The 20,256-nt window shown below is 34.8% G+C and overlaps 1 protein-coding gene across 1 annotated transcript; it reads left to right on the top strand.

The window, feature by feature from the left end:
• Positions 1-1,359: 1,359 nt before the first annotated feature.
• On the top strand, positions 1,360-20,018 carry LOC118264772 (transcription initiation factor TFIID subunit 4). Its single transcript, XM_035577751.2, is given in 11 exon segments — positions 1,360-2,250; positions 4,352-4,516; positions 5,146-5,307; positions 9,137-9,346; positions 9,795-9,944; positions 11,800-11,943; positions 13,674-14,020; positions 14,110-14,192; positions 14,195-14,304; positions 16,415-16,753; positions 16,843-20,018. Coding segments are annotated over 11 exon segments (2,691 nt in total). The 5' UTR covers positions 1,360-1,398; the 3' UTR covers positions 16,972-20,018.
• The last annotated feature ends 238 nt before the right edge of the window (positions 20,019-20,256 follow it).

Here is a 20,256-nt window from a genome sequence, read left to right as displayed (position 1 = left end):
AATATTATAAAGCTGAAGAGTTTGTTTGTTTGTTTGTTTGAACGCGGTAATCTCAATAACTACTGGTCCGATTTGAATAATTATTTTTGTGTAGGATAGCGCATTTATCGAGGAAGGTTATTGGCTATAAATCATCACGCTACGATCAATAGGAACCTAGCTAGTACCTAATATCCCCACTAGCTACTTCCGCGCGGAATTCACCCGCTCTGCTTGGCTCTTATTAGTCATAGCGTGGTGTTTTATAGCCTGTAGCTTTCCTCGATAAATGCACTATTCAACACAAAAATAATTACTCAAATCGGACTAGCAGTTCCGGAGTTTAGCGCGTTCAAACAAACAAGCAAACAATCTAGTCAGCTTTATAATATTGGTATAGATATGGGATGATATCTATGCTTGCCGAGGTTAGTTTTTGGATGAATTGCAATTTATTACCGTACTGCCTTCCTACAAAAAGAAGTAGGAATCACTTTTGTAAGAAAATAATAGGCCCTAAAACTCCGAAACCTTTTAAATAATGCTTTTGACTAAGGATTAAACAATTATTTTCCAAATAAATATTTTATAATCATACATAAAATCCGTAAATAGTAAAAAAATATTAAATTTCGCGGGCTACTCTGGAAAGATTTACCTACGTTTATATTTATAACTCGTTCACATTAAAATGAGATCTGAGCGCATACGTCACAGAATATAATAATTACGAAATAAATAATAGTAATGGTCGCTAGTCGATACGTATGTAATATTCAATTGTCAAATTAAGAATAATAAGAATAAATTTATTAATGAACTTCACAATTATCATGGTCTTACACTATATCACAATAATTTGTTTAATTTTGGTGTTGTCATCATGTGTATCGGTAGCCCCCAAACTAGAATAATCCTGTATCTTGGGGATAAGGGATAATAATAAATTATATTAATTGTCGACATTATTCCTATTATTAATTATGTATAACATTTACTTTGTTACTACGGTACTCATTCCATCCGGAGCTGCGGACTACCTAGCGGGTTTACCGGGGCTCCGGCTCGAAAAGCAGGAGAAGGAACGGGGTGGTTTTTAGTCAGTAAGAGTCTGACACTCCCTCTCGCCTCGCCCAAGGTGGGAGAAGTCATTGGATGATTTTCCCCCTGAAAAAAAAAAAAAAAAAAACGGTACTCATTCCGCGTAGGTCCCAACTTGTCGCGCAAGGGTTGTACGTAGTAACCATTGACTTTAGTCGAACTTTTTTAATTGTCTATGTTTAGGGTTCTATTAAATTTTTTAATGTTGGTATACCTCATTATCAGATGTTGGTACACTCATTAAGTCGATAAACCGAACTTTATCGATTAAAGTCCGGTTTATTCCCAGCGCTAACCATATCCGATGATTTGTATAAAATGGCGTCAGCCGAGTTTTTAGAGCAGGCTTTGTCCACAAACGTTGATGAGAACGCCGTTAACGCGATAGTAGGTTCATTAGAAAATCAGTTAGTCACGTCAGTCGCGTCGGCGTCGTCACAAAACAACTACGTAAATGTTATTCCGTCTCAAAATTGCAACATAACTTCAAACGCGGGCTCTATAATAAGTGGACAAAAATACATGACTGACCAAATTAATTCTAGTGGTATAGTGAATAGTGTTCAACCTAATATAGTATCCTCAAGTGTAACCTATAACAGTGTACAAGCGTCAACACAGCCAACATTTACTTCTCTGTCATTAAGTGGCTCTCCTCTTACAAATGAGTCATTAAAGGTGATATACACACAAGCGCAACATCTGGGCAACCCTCATAGCGGCGTCACACTCCCCGTTCAGTCGTTGGCCAGCGCTTGCATCGGACAGTCGTCGCAGAGCCAGATTTTACACGCGGTGTCGGCGGGCAACGTATTACCACAACCGGGCAACAAAACAATCGCCATGCAGAATCCACTCGTCATTAAGCAGGGCACAAATACTGGCCAAGTGGGTATGCAGACTGGAATGGTGACTGTCCCATTGACTGTGAACTCTAGCATGCCTGCTTCAATACCTAATGTGATGACACTGAACAAGCCTGGAGGGCAGAACGTAGTAGTGACCACACAGAACTTAGGCTCCGCGCAGCCTGCTATCATCCCCAATGTCCAAATATTAAACATGAGACCTGGAGCGCCCACAGTGGCTGCTCAGAAGTCAGTAGCAACAGTATCACCCAGAGTGGTGATTGGTACGCCTCAAGTTGTTGGTACGAGAGCAACTGCTCCAGTAAGTTTAAGTCTGTCAACTGTGTACAGACATTTTGCTCAGTATCTTGTTAAATAAGATCATTCAGTAACTCTTGTACAGACATTTTGAGGCTGACGGAACACACTTGTGTATGTGGATGTGAATCTGACTTCACCTCCTGAGATCCTCTCTATTGTGATTGTTGTCATTATAACCTACAAATTCGTAAGTACTAATATAATTATGCTAAATGTCCTTGAGTACCATGTGTCACAGAGTATAGACACGTCTGCTACCAGGTTTGTTTATATGTCTGTTGCAATGTTCTGTCAGTCTCAACTTGCACTATTAACTGTCACTGTTCTGTAAAAACACCATGCTTTGTATACAAGATGCCTATAAAGCAGCATTATTTATGTCTCTCTGGGCTATGATCTTACTTCACTTTCAACTGACATTCATCTGAAATGATCAGCAATCTCTTCTTCATACTGTGTACTAAGCCTGTAATATTTGTTTTGCTGATCATTTTCCGTCATCACTATCATTTACACATCATCTTTAATTTGGATTTAAACACAACATGATGTCATTGCTCATCACACACATTTTCCTTCTCATCTCATATTGCATGTATCATTTAATAAATATTGCAACGGTTGAGTCAATGAACATTTAACTATGTCAAACATCAAATACCAAAATTATAATTTTATTATTCCATTATTCAAGTTTTAGTGTGTTTTGAAACCTAATTTAATTTATCTATTTAATTTGTAGTGATTTATAATAACTAGTTAAATGATGTTTAGTAATGAATTAATAGTACATTAACTAATTGATAACATCAAGAAAAAAATCACACATGCATAGTTAAACCTGTTGATGATCAACAAGTGGTTTCAGACATTACACCATTTATTTCATTGACTCTACTACAGAATATATTGATGTATTGATGTGCTCTGCAGATTCAATATCAATTTCTCAGCAACTGTGTTTACAATATATTTCTCATAAATTTTGACAAAAATACCATGTGGCTATTTACAGTGTATATTATTATTATTTAAATATTTATATAGTATTTACTATGTGGCAGATTTAATAAGAAATTCTCAGAACTATTTAGAATGAACTTCTAAGAAATTTTGTCTAAAATACCATGCTTCATTACCATGAAACATGGTATTTTTGAGTAAATCACCATTTACTATCACAAAATATTATTTAATAATTTAATGACTAGATAAATTACTATATAGTAATGATGATAATATGATATATGATGCTCATCTAATTACACCATTGTAAATTTTATGGTAATTAAGTTACCTGTAAGCCAAGTGTTATGTTTGTAATACTTGTGTGTTGTAATTAGATTAATCATTTAATAAGAAAATTACCCATGTTTGTTTTGGTAAAATATATATCCATATTTATAGACCCTTTCTATTTTAACATTACCTATATTTCTATCATAATGGTATTTTTGTCAAAATTGCAATTAAGCCACTTCAAAAATATTTCAGTTTAGTAAGTACATTTGCAGAGAACAATTAAATGGTTTTGCAATATGAGTAAATAAAACTCTAAGCTTGGGATTAATCAATTAATATCTTCCAAATTTCAGTGTAAAAACAATCATTGGCCCTAAATGTCATCAGTTGAGGTGTGAAGCACCTATGTTTAGTACAAAACTCAAGCATATGTTTGATACTCATGGTAATGTTATGGCATCGATACAATCTCCCAATGTTCCATTAGCTTTGAGCTGCTTGGCAATGGAATGTTGGGTTTGTAATGCTTGATTGTACAAACTAAATCTAAATGTACTAAAGTGTGCCATGTAAATTTATGTGCTAAATGGGCTTTGAGTATAATTAAGTAATTATTGTGGTAAACACAAGCTTACACCATGCTAACCCCAAAATTCCAATGAATCCCACACTCAGTTTTATAAATGTTGTTGTTACACAAAAATATTAATGTTTACAACTAAATCCACTAAATGTGTTATATCTAACAAATGACCTGCTTTAGAACCATATTCTCAGACTTAATTTATTGGAATACGACATGAGTTTTTGAACTGGTTTGGATGAGTTCAATTAAATTGAAACTAGGCTATCATTTTTAGATAACGCTGCAAACTCTGCAGAGTCTTCAACCGGGGCAGCAGGGTCATTTGTTGTTAAAGACTGAGAATGGTCAATACCAGCTCCTGAGGGTGGGCCCCGCGCCCGCGGCCAGCACTCTCACGGCGCCGCAGGCTCAGACCATCCGGCTGTCGACCGTGCCGGCAGTAAGTAGGCACAGCCACTCCTCTACTCATCCCGCGCTCTCATAGAAATTGGACAATGTGTAGCACTCTGTTCCATTAGTGCCTCCTGTTAGAGGAGAAGTGTTTATAGTTTGTCCAATTTCAGTCTCAATCATGCATGTTATAACATAATGGTGGAGGTGCATGCAGTAAGGTTTCTATTAACACAAGGTAAGAATGTAATCGGATCGTCATGATTGTGTATAATCTAATACTAATTACCTATGAACTCTTCTAGTTGTAGTGTTAGGCGCAAACATGACAGCCGGGTGATGAACGCGACCGATTCGTGGCTAACTTTCGATTGCTTGCGTTTCTTGCTACGGCCATTAATCTATTGAAGCTTTTTAAAAAATCGAGTGTTGCAAAGTTGCTAGATTTGGTTTTTATGGATACATTTTTTTTGTTTAAATTGGAGTGTCAAGGCTTTTCAAGGAAATTTTATTGAAATTTTATAGATAATGATTTGCGCCAAACATTAAAACATCCTAAATATATCCCTACCCTGTCACTGCTTGGAATGAACGCTTAGCGCATTTGTGATGGCCTGCTTAGCATGCGTACCGTTGTGTTGTTGTGGCGTATTAAGTGTGCGGCTTCTGTTCTCGCAGCATCCTGGCGTGGCGACAGTCTCTACAAGTGTGGCGGCGCCGGGTCCTATACCGGGGCAGATGCCGGCGCCGCCAATCGCAGCCCCTGTGGTTGCATCTGCCCCGAGTGTCGCGGTCCCATCACCACAACCGCCACAACAGCCAAGTTCGACGACGCATATAGTAAGTGCTTTTTCTAATTCCTTTTTATGCAAACGAAAATATTCCTCACGTATAAATATGGGAGCAATATGTTTATGTGAAATATTTTGCACTGCCTTCTGAGGTGGTAGTCTTCTCTCCGCCCAGGGCAATCATGATCTTTCTAAAACGACTGGGCCGCGACATTAATTTCACACGGAATAACAGAAAGCTAGGTATATATACTGACAAACCAGTTGTCTCACGCTGGTCAAACTACTAATAGTACCTATCGAGTATATTATTGAGTGGCTGCGGCGGCATTGTGCAATCATAACTTGATAGAGTCGAGATAATGCCACCCACCTGTTGCTTCAATAAGTAGTCTCAAACAAATTCCAATATTCATTGTAACATGATAATAGTACAATTTTGTTATCTGAAACATTGTTGGCCTGTGTTGACCTGTCCTCTGTAATATAATTCCAGGATCTGTTGTTAGTAATAAACACTTGAACAATGCGTGCACTGTAAATGTTCCCAATATAATATCAAAATAAATTGCGTACATTGTATCAGCTGTATCTCTTTATCTATAAACGTTGACCCAGTGGTCAGCTGCAGTTATTTATACCCGAGGTCAGTGACCCCATCGCAAACGTAGGGGTTGTCGCGGGAACTGGTTCAAGGACGATTTAATGCATTGATGTCTTTCGACAAATCAATAAACAGACTCGTGTTTCCTTTTCGCCCTGCTTGCTTACATTATTTTGTTTGATACTTTTTGTGTTGACTGCACCCGTGGGTTGGAGTAGGTCAGTTATGTTGACATCTACGTTAGGGGCGTTGCTAATACACATATTGAAGTTTACTTAACAAATCTATAAATAACTTTAATTAATCGAACTCTTTATTCGTAGAACGTATTTGACAAGTGGTTGCTTATTTTAAAAACCGGCCAAGTGCGAGTCGGACTCGCCCATGAAGGGTTCCGTAACAGCAAGTAGATGACATAATATAAAAGTTGTAAAATAACTTGGTTTTACATAGTGTTTGTATGAACGACAAAGTTATATTTGCGGTTTTTGAAAATGTTTTATTTCTTAAAAAATAATAATGATATCTCGTTCTAACCAATTTTCGTTATTAGTTTCCATTGAAACCTACAGCATATATTTTTTTCAGTTTTCTCACACTCTTATTTTAAAAGTTAGAGTCGGGGGACACACTCATTTTTACCGACTTCACAAAAAGGAGGAGGTACTATGTTCGGCTGTTTGTATGTTTTTTTTTTTTGTATGTTTGTTCATCGAATACTCCGTCAATTGTCGACGGATTTTCAAAATTCTTTTTTTGTTCGAAAGTAGATAGTTCTGAGGTGGTCCCATTGTCACCAAGTTAGGATCTGATGATGGGATCTTAGAGAAATCGAGGGAACTCCTCAAATATTATAGGGAACTATATAGTGATTTTAGTATATTCATCTAGAATTGAAGCATCTACAGTCAAGAAGTAACCTTTGAAGAGGTGGAACTGATGAAGAAGACCAGAAATGGCCAATGAAACTTCATACTCACATAGAAATCACAACAAAGTTAATTAATAATAAGTGACTGTGACAATACAAATAAATAAAGTAGTTATTGAAATAGAGAATTTTAACCGACTAAAAAGTGTGAAATAAAATACTTTTTACAAAAAAATAAACCGACTTCACTAAAAAAGTTAAAAATAACTTTAATTTCGGAAGTCGGTGTAACAAACAAATAATACCGAGAAACACCGACTTCCGAAATTAAAGTTATTCCACTTCGGAATCGTCTAACTTTCAAACGATTGATTTTAACGAAAAGTGGTTTTAGGAACCTTAATGTCTTTTTTAAAGACCTATCAATAGACACCCATCACTGATATTATGTTAGCTGAAAAAATTTTTTTTTTGAATCAATTCCATGTATAGCGGTTATCGAAATACATCATCCTACAAAGTTTCAACTATGTAGGCCCAACAGTTTCGGAAATAAATGGCTGTGACATACGGACGGACGGACGGACGGACAGACAGACAGACATGACGAATCTATAAGGGTTCCGTTTTTTGCCATTTGGCTACGGAACCCTAAAAAAGTTAATACTGAATAAGACATTGTTAAATAATTCAATTTACTGTTTTAAAATAATCTTAATAGTTAATTGCATAAAATATAGGTATGGTTCCATTGTGCTACTCCCGCGTGGATTGCCCTGTTGCTCGGCTCCTATTAGTGGTAGGTCCTAGCGTGCAGCGTGATGTTTTATAGCCTAAACCTATACTATAACTTCCTTGATAAATGCAATATTCAACATAAATAAAATATAATTATTCAGACCTCGTCGAGCCGAGTCTTATTTCAGTTGTAATTATGTAACTGAAATTATTCAAAAGTTATATTATCCCTAAGGATAATAATAATAGCTATCAATTAGTTACCAGAATATTATTTCAACTGTAAATTAGGTTACCCGTTACCGCCTTTGGAAAATCAGAAACGATGTACGATTGCTAGTGTACTTAATTAAAAAAATGTGATATCATTCATTACTTAAAGCTAAAATAGTTAATTATAATATTAAATGTAAATATATAAAAACAAGAACTCTATTAGAGACGCTGATAATAAAATATCGAAACAAACAAACACAAGCGAGTCTTGTTTCATAAATAAATCGGCCGCGCGCATGCGTGTTGCGTGCGTCCACCGTGATAACGTTCCGAATTGCATTCGACGCATTAATTTTATTGCCGGTGTGATAACAAGGATCCGTTGATTCGGTTTAATGCCTCGATTTACGTAAATCTAAACATATTAGTTATTTTGTTTACGTATTTTACAAGATTATTAATGCCATTCATAAACAATTACGATAAAAACTTTATGGAAACCTATAGTTTTGCATTCGAGTCTGCGTTTATGGAAACTACGAATCAATATTTTATTTCATGTGAAAATAAACGACGTGCCCTATGTGTGTAACGCAGGCGCTAAACCATTCGCCCAACATTTAGAACTGATATCTGGTGAAGTGCTAGTGTGTCTAGTTTTTGAATCCTGTGAGAGTTGTTTACTCAGTTATCAAAATGGATTACCATTTTTATGCTGAACCAGACCCAGTACGTATATTCCTTATATCTGTATCAGTTAAATGTGGGTACTTACACAGCAAGCAATATGGTTGCTGCAGGGCTTGGTCTTATCATTTGTGGGACTGAACTGTACTGTACTGTAACAATCAGTAAATTAATTTGTTAACATCATTCATTAAGTGAAGATGAAGCATTCAACTTCTTTAATAATAGAGAGAAAATATTTGTGATAAAATTAATAAGATGGTGTTTTGTATCATTGGGGCGGAGTGAACACAATCTGAATCAAGATGTGCAACAACTCTATACCTCCTTAATATATACAATTGGTATATAACATATATCATGTGCACTAACTAGATATAGAGGGTGTTATAAGATATGGTTTTATATTAAATTGCTATAAAAGACATGGATCAATACTCGTTGCGTTGAAATTTGAATGGTTTTCAAACTGAATTTTTTTATTGCATTGTTACATTCATTCTGTCTTTGTTCTTTGAAAGTAATATCATTTAGATATATTGAAATAGAGTATTGAAGCAATTTTGAAAGTCAAACAAAAAATAAAATATGTCTGTTAGATGGACTTTTAGTAAAACACTTCGCTCATTTCAAAGAATAAAGAGTGAACACCAATGTTATTTTTTTTTAATTAGCTTATGTACTTATGTTTACAGAATAGGTCTGTAATTAGAATTAATTATGAGTTAATTGTATTAACATTATGTTTTTCTTTCTCCCCAGAAACCGTCGGACAATACCAAAGAAAAATGTCGGAATTTCTTAGCAAATCTATTAGACTTATCTAGTAAAGAGCCACCTTCGGTGGAGATGAACGTAAGGAACCTGATACAAGAACTAATTGATGCTCAGGTAGAACCTGAAGAATTCTGTGACAGATTGGAACGTCTTCTTAATGCGAGTCCTCAACCATGTCTAATTGGCTTTTTAAAGGTAAGTTTTATACATTAAACTATTATTAATACGCATACCAGTCTTACCATTGTTGTGTAAAGGTTTCGCCTTGGTCTTATAAGGGAAAGCAGAAGCAACAGTCATGTTTGATAAATGCAATAGGCAACGGAGTTAAATAATGTTTGGTGCGGGTGTGGTCACTCAGTGCAACTTTACCTACTCTTGTTAAAAGCATGTACAATATTGTACATAATATGCTGAATCATTGTATGTATGTACCTACCTATTGAAGTTTTGAAACATAAAAGACTGAAGTAACAGGTTTTCTTTAAATAACTGTCAGTTTTAATCAGTTGTAACCAACAATTTATATTGCAAAGCACACTTGTTGATTCAAATAAATACTTTCTTGTGAATGGAATCCCTTACTTCTTTTTTATTTTTTAAATAGACTTTATATTTAAATGTTATATTTTCTTTTCAACAGAAAAGTTTACCACTCCTGCGGCAGTCATTGGTCACGAAGGAGCTAGTCATCGAAGGCATCAATCCTCCAGCACCGCACATTGCTTTTACAAACATACCAGCCCCAGTGCAACCGGTTATTGCAAGTGTTACCAATTCCAACATCTCAATGGTAAGTACTACACATATTTCTTTGTTAATCGTGTACGGTGCAACTAACAATATCAGATTTGGTGAAACGGTCACAGCTTTAACAAAACTAATTATGGGATGGGTATTTGGGCAATTAGTGGAATGTTACACACTGTTAACACTTTAATAAAAAGTGCTTGTTAACCTTGAATGGGGTGTAAAATGTAATTGTGGAGAGTGTGGTGTGAAACAGTGAATTGTCGTGTGTTTCATGATGGCACTGCCAGGATTAAGAGTAATCTTGTTATTTTATGAAGGTTTATTATGTTAAAAAGTATATAGATGTTAATGTTGATATTTTATTGGTATAAAGATTACTCTTAAAACTTGTCAGTGTCAATAAATTAACAATTTGATTTTATTTCATGAAAGTGTGTGTGGGTTGTCTAAATAGAATCAATTAGTGAAATTATATGACTGTTTGACAGTATTATTGAAGTATATACATATTTGAGATCATCAGTTGGCAGTTTTGGTTATTTTATAGATATTATTTGGTTAGAAGTTTGGGATTAGTTAAAGATCTTACTATTCTGTTTAGTTTAAAATATAGCAGGTTTGAGGATTTGGTGATAGTGACACCACAACCCACTATACTTTATATTACAAAAATGATTGAGTAACATTTCCATACATTAACTTTTCTAATATTGTTTTCAAGTTATTTGTCTAAAGGGGTTGGTAGTAATAGCGGTTTACAGTAATCATAACTAGTAGACTCATTTTGACAACTAAGTAAAGTGATTAGACATTCACATATGAAAGCAATATTTATTAGATATTTATGAGCTAGTTCTGGACTGTCCACATTATTTGTGTGTGAAGTTCGCTTAATTTTTGTCTTTGTTCTTATGTTTTGTCTTTGGCTATTCAGATCTTCCCGAAGGTATAATGTACTTTGTACCTGGCCTGAGGTGGCTCAGTTACATCCTTGTGATCCTTGTTATTGCCTTGGTTTGGTCCAAGTTAATTTCCATTCCAACCAGTCTGGAACATTACTTACATTTCTACTGTGGCATGCACTGACTGCACTTACCCAATAGGTGGTAGAGAAGGCTCTATTACCTTTTAATGGTTGTCGGTTCTATATATTAAGGAAATATTACTTTTGTGATGGCTAAATAACAGTCCATGGCTCCACATTATCAAATGCCATCTTATAATTTGTGAAAGTAACTGATATATGTTCCTTTTCTATAAGAGTTCTCTTTGTCCTACTTTGTTATCTTTAATAACGGTAAAACACTTGAATGTTTCATTCAAATGTATCATCCTTACTTACATTTATTGGTAATTACTTACGTACATTATTGGTAGTAATAACATTATTGAATATTGCTTCCACAAACCTGCCTATAGATGTTAAAATGGGTCTAGCTAGTAGATTATGGTTTAGGACAGATGCAAATTGGTCCTTTATTTTACAAACTCCATTCTAGAACTAAAGTGAGGAAGACTTTTGTCTGATCATGAGGGAAGTTTTTCATTTTATTTCTCATCAAGTCCTTAAGTCAATATTATTTTGGAACTCATGCCGTGATGACATCAATTTAAGCACTCTACAGATGCATTCTGTTACGGATATGTTGGTTTCAATAAGTTAAATTATTAAATTAGTATTTTTTATTTGCTAGTATGGAGTACAATTTAACATAAAGAATTATTTCACTAAAATGATCATTATGGTCGATTTGAGTAGTATAGAACCATCACAAATATTGAAACATCTCGTTTAATTTGATAAGTAGAGCGGATAGCGTATCGTGGTGAACAGAGACGTACCCGTTGTGTTGTGATAGTGTGACTAATGGGATGTTTGCGTGGTGTTGGGTTAGCGCGACGAAGATAGCTCGAGCCCCACTCTGACGCCTCTCCTGCCGCCGGTGTTACCCTTAGCACTGTCGAGCCCTATCATCAGCTCGACCACAAAGACGGTTAACGTATTACCCGTGACGTCCGCCCCAACGTCTATTGTACAGGTTTGTTCTTCCCAACGCAAGGGCTGCCATCTGCCGCCGCGTAAAGCAACGATCATGATTGCTATATGCCCAAACTTAACTTCATATGGCATAAGTGCTGAAACTTTACAAGTTTCAAGATATGCTTCCTTTAACAAGGCAGCCAGCACCATACAACTAAACAATGTGATGATATGAAGCGATTTAATTATTTCTTAAATCTGCCTCAGCAGTAGTGCAGCATAGTACTAATAATGTTTTAATAGCAGTGGCTAGTAAAGATGGCAGCCCTCCGTAGTGCGTGTCCCATGCTTCGTGTCTTCGTACCAGTAATGCGCTAGATCCATTTCGTTACATTATATTTATGTCGTTCCCAGCTTCATTATTTGATGGATTTTTAATAGTTTTATAATAGACATAAGAACCTATATGTACAAGTATATTTTATTGCAATGCCAGGAGTTCTGTCACTTACATATTAGGTAGGTGGACAGTTCCATGCTAGCAGCCCGAACTAACAAATTGAGATTGGAAACTTAGCGCATGTTATCATATAGGTAGGTGCAAGTACACCTAGACAGAGGTGTAAACCCATGTTCGCATTGAAACTGAGGTGACGGTGTCGCGTTATATTTTCTTCCAACACTATGGATATACAGAGATTAATTGTATTTTTTTCTTCAAATGTTGTATTTGGCTTGATATTTTAACCAGGTTGATGTGATCCCGGTCATGAACACGCGGCCAGCTACATCCGTCCTTTACATAGGGAGCGGGGTTTAAGCTAAATTTAATATTTGAAGAAAGAATCACGTTAGTCACCGTAAAATATCAGTGTTGGAAGATAGTCAGACATTACATTCAAGAATAGACCATAATAATTGTCATAGTAAGTATTCTAGGTTACTGTTTTCAAGCTTTCCGTTAAGGAGTCAGTAGTTTTAAAAGCATGGTTTGCATTATATTCTTTATCGTTTATGAATGTGTATGATTAGTTCTAAGGAAGGTGATATAAGGGTGTGGTAGACTTGACAATAACTTTGTTATTGCTTAGCTAATTAGCCAATAAACTTGCAACCCTATAGAAGTATTCTATAGTAAGTAACCTTCATAAAATGTATGAACTGTGTGTTGTCAATGCATGAGTGTACTAACATTATTCCTATTTGCATGATAGTTATAAGGAAGTGTGACACGAGATAACCTAATACCTACAAGAGAAGGAAAGAATAATTAACACTAATGCTATTACTACGACGTGTAATTTCTCTGTATGATTGCACAGCCATAAATGTAAGAAAATAAGGAAAAGAGAGACTGTTTAATAATAAACAAATTCATGCAGTTGAGTGGCCGTGGTGTGGCACTCCCTGGTCAGTTTGCATGTACGTATTCGGTTTTATATGCACAAACAACATGGAGATTTTGTGATGCAGTTGTCTCGTGTCAACATGCTCCTTGATCTATGTAAATATATTTGTGTTGAATATTAATCCTCTCCAAGCCAGTCCTATTTTTACCTGAAACCCGTCAGTTTGGAGGTAGTTCTCATTGTACACGCCTGTTTGGTTACGGACAAGCTAAAATTATGGATTCTGATGTAATTATTATCCTTTTTCTACACTAATATTATAAAGAGGAAAATTACATATATTGTTACACTAAATTTTTGGCGTATCATAATATTAGCTGTTCGTGGCTAACAAGTTTGTTTTTAAGTCATATTGTAACATTTGTTTTATTTTCACTAGCAGCCGGTGCAGAAAAGTGGTGGTACGATAGCCGTGCTGCAGAATATCCCACTTCACACCAAGATCAACGTGAACAAAGTGGGCAAGGCAATGACTGTCAACAGCAAGACCAATTTCCCACGCTCCTCGGTAGCCTCAGCTGCCCTTTCTACAGTGCTCACTCCTGGCAAGTCCCTGCTCAAAGACAAAGAGAAGAAGTCATCGGGTCAGTTCTCACAGCCATTCGTTGACGATAAGATGGCTGGAGATGATGACATCAACGATGTGGCTGCCATGGGTGGAGTCAACTTGGCTGAAGAGTCACAGCGCATTCTCGGCTCCACGGAGATGATTGGTACACAAATAAGGTAATATCATTGTAACAAGGAATTCCTGTATGTACTTTATTTTGAGTTTGCGTTTATTTGTTGGGCATTACATAATTATCTATTTACAGGTCATGCAAAGAGGAGTACCTGGTGCCAACGAGTTTGATGCAGGCTCGCATTAAGACAATTACATCGAAACATAATATGGAGGACTCTCCCCGGAGGTGGCTAACCTAATAAGTCACGCAGTGCAAGAACGACTGAAGACACTCGTGGAAAAGCTGTCGACGGTCGCACAGCACAGAATAGATTTGTTGATAAAGGTAATTATCCTAGTACACATATTACTACTACAGTACTACAGTCCATTCCATACTGCGCTGAAATAATCGAAATTACGTTTTGCCTGATTGCGAATTTTATTCCATACAGCTCAGCGACTGATACTGCTAAGCTATAAATTGGCTACTTGAACGTTTTGTGAAATATATTTTAAAATATGCAAAATGTTTGTTATCTACCATTGTCTTGTCGTCATATTCTATTATAGAAAATAATTAAATTTATTTTTCTAAAGTAACACTAAAAAATCTACTTTTATATCGTTCAAATAGCCAATTATTATCATTGTATATGTAATTTCATCTTTCATACAATTGTGTTCATGTAGCTACTATCGTCTAGTAGCTTTCAATGGCTTCGTTGTCACAGTAAATCTATTTTTACGTAGGAAGGCTACTTGAGTCTAAAGGTTAATTTTAATTAGATTACCAAAAAGCCAATACTGTAGTTATTTTAAATGAAATGATGTTTTTAGATTATTTTTTTTCTAAAATGGCACTTACAGTATAGATTATCTAATATATAAAAATCTCGTGTCACAGTTTTCATTGCCATATGCCATACTCCTCCGAAACGGCTTGATCGATTTTGATGATTTTTTGTGCTTATCCGGTATCTATGAGAACCGGCCAACATCTATTTTTCATCCCCTAAATGTTAGGGGTAGTACAACCCAAAATTTTATAATTTTCCGCGGACGAAGTCGCGGGCAGAAGCTAGTATAAATGTATAATTATCTATTGGCAATCTTGCTGTGCGTACATTATACATTTTTTAACTTTTATTTCACAAACTTTTGTTTTTAATGTCATTTTTCTCATGCCCATTCACCATTATTATCATTATGCTTGGAATAAAGTTACGGCCAGACCTAATTCTCTCCAAGGTACCGGTGCTTTTACCATTATGTAATGTATAAAAAAATTAGGTAACAACTAAGCCTAGTTACAATACCTGGTAGTAACTTTACACCATATGGTATAATACAAGAGGGTGTTTGTACATAATGGCATTAAGAAATTTGTATGATTGCTGCCTGTGGTGACCACGGAAGTTTACGCTTCAAGTAAGTCGTCAGGTCTTATTTTACTAAAACTTCTGTTAAATTAATAATAACAGGCTAGTAATAAGTTTTAGTAAAATAAAGATACAAATAATTATTTCGACTGATCTTATCTCTATATTATCAATTGGTTGTGAGTGAAAGAAAGAGAGGGGTAGAAGTTATAGTAGTTAGGTATGAAAGAAGTTTGTATGAATCGTGACGTCGTGTCCTAAAATGGTGTCTGACTATTCCTTTGGTGGACTCACCTAACGATATGTATGATTACAATGTATGGTAAAGGCCAGGGTGGGATGTTTCTTTAAATAAATAACTGTAACTTTCCAATTATTATGAAAATAGTCACACTTTCATTATTATTCGATTCGACCATTACTCGTACTTCATTTTCATAATTTTATAACAAAATTAGAAACTAATGTTAGCTCTGTTTTATGACGCAAAAATAGCATCCCACACCATTTTGCTAAACATTCGTTGGAAAACTAACATTTATATACATTTCGAAATAAGTATTATATTTTATTAGTTACAAGTTACCCTATTTATTTGCCTTCATGTTTTTGTTTTGCTTGGCGTGTTTTACAATTGTAGTATCATCGTTCTTCCATTATTTTATTACATAGTGTTATGTGTGTTTAAATTTAATAGATGCTTTGCGCTAGGCGTAACATTATTTCTATTTTCAAGTACTCATTAGTTGCGATGGATTATTTTGATAGCCCGCTAAATTATTGTAATGTAATTGATAGACTAAACAGTCGTTCGTCAGACTTTCTATTGACATTATAAGCAACATAACATTAACTGTGGCATGAAAAAGCTTTTATTCATGTATTATAATCCCTGAACCATTTAAATTTGTAATGCAATGCAGCTGTCCAGCGAATACTTATGCTAGTTGGCTATATTAAATCGCTATTGGCTACTGAGCAATCGAGCATGAATATTATTTGTAATATTCTTAATAGTTTTAATTACCGAGCTAATTTCACCGTAATTAATACATTTTATTTTTATTCTCACAGTCGGATAACCGCTATGAAATAACACAAGACGTCAAGAGTCAGCTCAAGTTCTTAGAAGAATTAGACCGCGTAGACAAGAAGCGGCGAGAGGATTCTGAGAGGGAGATGCTTATGCGAGCTGCCAAATCTAGATCCAAAAACGAAGACCCGGAACAGGCCAAACTGAAGGCTAAAGCAAAAGAGATGCAGCGGGCCGAGCTGGAGGAACTACGGCAAAGAGAGGCCAATCTGACGGCGTTGCAAGCCATCGGGCCCAGGAAGAAGGCTAGGCTCGATCTGCCCGGTGGCTCTGGTGATTCCATGTCTAATGGTGCTGGACACACTGCTTCCCCAGGAATTGTAAGTATACTTTGAATATCTATGCGTTATATAAAATATCTATTACATCATTCATGAACTTCAATTAATTGGGTTTGTTTTCGTGACAGGCCGGCCGCAGTCAACTAGCGCTCCGCACGCGTCTGAAGCGCATCAACATGCGCGACATGATCTTCTTGCTGGAACAGGAACGGGAGACCAGCCGCTCCGTCATGCTATACAAATGCTACCTCAAGTAAACATGTGCTTCACTCATCCTGAATGTGATTACTGTTGTTTGTGTTCGACGCTGTACACGAATTATTTCTTTTTACCAAATAAATATCGAGTTGTTGGGCAAACGTGTAGAGTAAGGGTTGTGAACGTGGCGGGACCGCGAGACTCGTATACCTCGAATACCGAAACATGTCCAGGGTTAAACTTGTTATTTACTGGTAGATTGTTAATAATGGATTTTAAAGAAATATTGTTGCCTGCCAACAGTTCACATTTACCCTACATGTGTGCCCTGTGTGTAGCAGTTGTAAAATGTTAAGTTTTATCTGTAGATACTAGAATTACTGTAGAAATTGGTGCTCACTTTATTTTGTTTTTAAGCTAAATGTTTTTTTTTTTAATCAGACTGCTGTTTCAAAGGAAAGTTTTATTATTAGATCTAGTTAATTCACGCGGAAATAATTTGGTAGCAAACAATTATTTTAATGTACATTTGTAATTCTATATGGATAATTATTTAATACAATTTCTATTATAAGTATCACTGCTGATTTCAACCGATATAAAAAAGGATAAATTGTAATCTCTTGTTTCATGTTAGTCTATTAAATGATATATTCTGCACAGTTACAGTTAATAAGTAGTTTTTTCACATAAGTAGACACAATTTTACAACAGTTTTACAATTTGGATATACATGTATTGTATGTTCCTGATTGCTTAAATGTATTAGGGTTGTTTTTTGGTGTGCTAACCTTGTTACCAATGTAATGTTTTCATGAAGTTTCACGTAAAGGCTCGCTGCACATTAGTAGTTGTTTTGACAACCACGTCTGAGTTGACGCATACACTGTAGTAACAATTTGTTATCGGTCAGTTGTACTTAAATGAAGTTTGACACATCATGTTTACAAGATGTTATTCATGGTGTTCAAAAGCTAACAAAGTACTATAACAGTATAGAATTCAAGCCATTTTAGGTAATAATTACCTACTTGAATTTGGACTTGTTTCTATCGACTATGTGTTCTATCTTCTCTTGTTATATTAAAGGTTTTCTCTACATATCACATGATTGTCTGTTCCATCATTCATTCACTGCCAAGCGTACTTCCAGAAAGACTGGGGTGTCGCTATATGAACAAGAGTTAAAACTTAAATATTTTAATCAATTAGATAATTAGAGTTGTTTATATTTGAATAGTAAAAATAAGTTAACACATTCCCATATTACACATATAGAGTTGTATAGCAAATATTTTTATTTATTAGTTACAATTAAAATAAATGTACATATTATTATGTATCTCTATATTGATAATTTTAAGATTAGGATTGTAAAAATTATTTAACTATCTGATGTGATAGTCAGCCCTAAACTAACATACTAACGATTTATAGTCCCTTGGACTGTTTCTACGAGAACTATTGACAAATCGTACAAACTGTGATATTGCAATGACTTACTAAATGAAGATAACAATTTACTAACTTTTATCTACAATTCTTTTCTACCAATCAACTATTACACTTCTTTGTGAATATTTTATACCTTGTTACTCTTATGTAGTGCTTAAAGAGCTTAGAGAGCCCCTCTGCTTCTTGTTTTACCTGTACTGGCAGCTGAAAAGAAATTTAGTTCAGCGCTTTAGTCTAATTATTAATATGTATTACCTTTATACATTAGTTTGTCCCTATTTCGCGAACAACATATTAAGTTGTGAATGATTATTATTATTCAATAATTATAGATTTATATTTAAGCAATCGCAGATCTAATTATATTTAAGATTGCTGAGTAACAATCACGTTGAATTGACCTTGATTAATTTAATTTCTTCACATATTGTTATATACCTAATTGTCAATGATCGTTGCTTCTTATTGTGCTGGTTACACGTTAGCATAGTACTGAAATAGCTGTACATAATTAGTTAAGTATTATATTAAGTAGCATAATGAAATTGGCTCCGATTCTGTTACATACTCGCTAAACACTGAGAATTGTTCATTGTTCAAGTTTTTTCTAGTTAGTTGTATTACATGTGTCGTTGAATAACATAATCCAGTTATTAAATCATTAAATAAGGTTATTTATTTGAAACATAATTATAGTATTTACTAGTGTTGCCATTTAGCCGATTTTACAGCCCCATATCAAGAAGTTAATCGGATCGGCGCCAATATACTTGTGCAATAATAAATTATTATAATATAGGCAAACAGCATATGCAAATAATATTTGTGTATGATTTTTGCTCATGTAATATTTTAAAAATTATTAAGCAACATTTCATGTGTTTTAATTAATAAATCGCATTGTGTGAAAATTAATATTGTGATTTAGAAGATTCTATTTTAACAGTAATGTATGTAATGTCCACTGCAATGTAGTTCAATATAATGCGATTGAATAAACAGATAGTGTAAATATAGTGTTATATATTCAATGTGAAGTTATAAACTGTTGCTGATCATGTTATACTAACCGCCATACTTGTCTAAATAGAAACAATTTTAGAATACTTTTTTATATAAATTAATTATCATGATTGTAAAGTTTTAATGTTAGCTGTTTTGATAATGTAGCTTGTAATTTTATCGATTATCTTATATCTGTTAATGTTACTAAATAATGTTTTTCATACATTTGGGTTCTTCAAGAACAGAGCTTTGCTTATGTGTGAGGATGAACGCTGTGTGTTTAAGAAGGTGCATACAGACTTATCCTCCCACAAATGTTGAGCTCTACAATCATCAGCCGCCGTATTTCTGTTGTCACCCAGTACATTTTTACTTGTTTATTAGGTGATAAAAATTGTAACAAGGAATACCAACAGATGTAACAACCTGTAGATAACAATGACAACCTATAAAAGAAACATTTTTTATTTATAGTTATTGTTAATTATTTATTTATGAAAGATTATAACAATAGTAAAATATGTGTTAGTATGACATAACTTTTATCGTGTGGTTTTGGATTGGAAGTTAGCACCACCAGTATTTTTTGTAAAAATGTAGTTAATTGTCTATAGTCTATGTGTAATAAAAAAATAGAATGCTTTAATGGTTTATTTTATTTTTTCTACGAAGGCTCCCCTTACATCCTTGCTACCTTGGTTTGTGTTGTGTTGTATGATAACACGCATACAAACATAAATTATCTTCAAAGTTCAATTATTTTTCATATTATAAGGAAAGGAATGGTTGTGTACTACTGGATCAACCCAGTGTAGAGAAGTACACGACGGTCATGGAAACCAGTATTCAGTATGGTAACTGGCTGCTATGCAACAATTATGGGT

Source organism: Spodoptera frugiperda, chromosome 25, assembly GCF_023101765.2.
Source record: "Spodoptera frugiperda isolate SF20-4 chromosome 25, AGI-APGP_CSIRO_Sfru_2.0, whole genome shotgun sequence".
NCBI lineage: Eukaryota > Metazoa > Arthropoda > Insecta > Lepidoptera > Noctuidae > Spodoptera > Spodoptera frugiperda.
The sequence above is the reverse complement of the archived record's forward strand: the minus strand, read 5'-3'. Positions and strand labels throughout refer to the sequence as shown.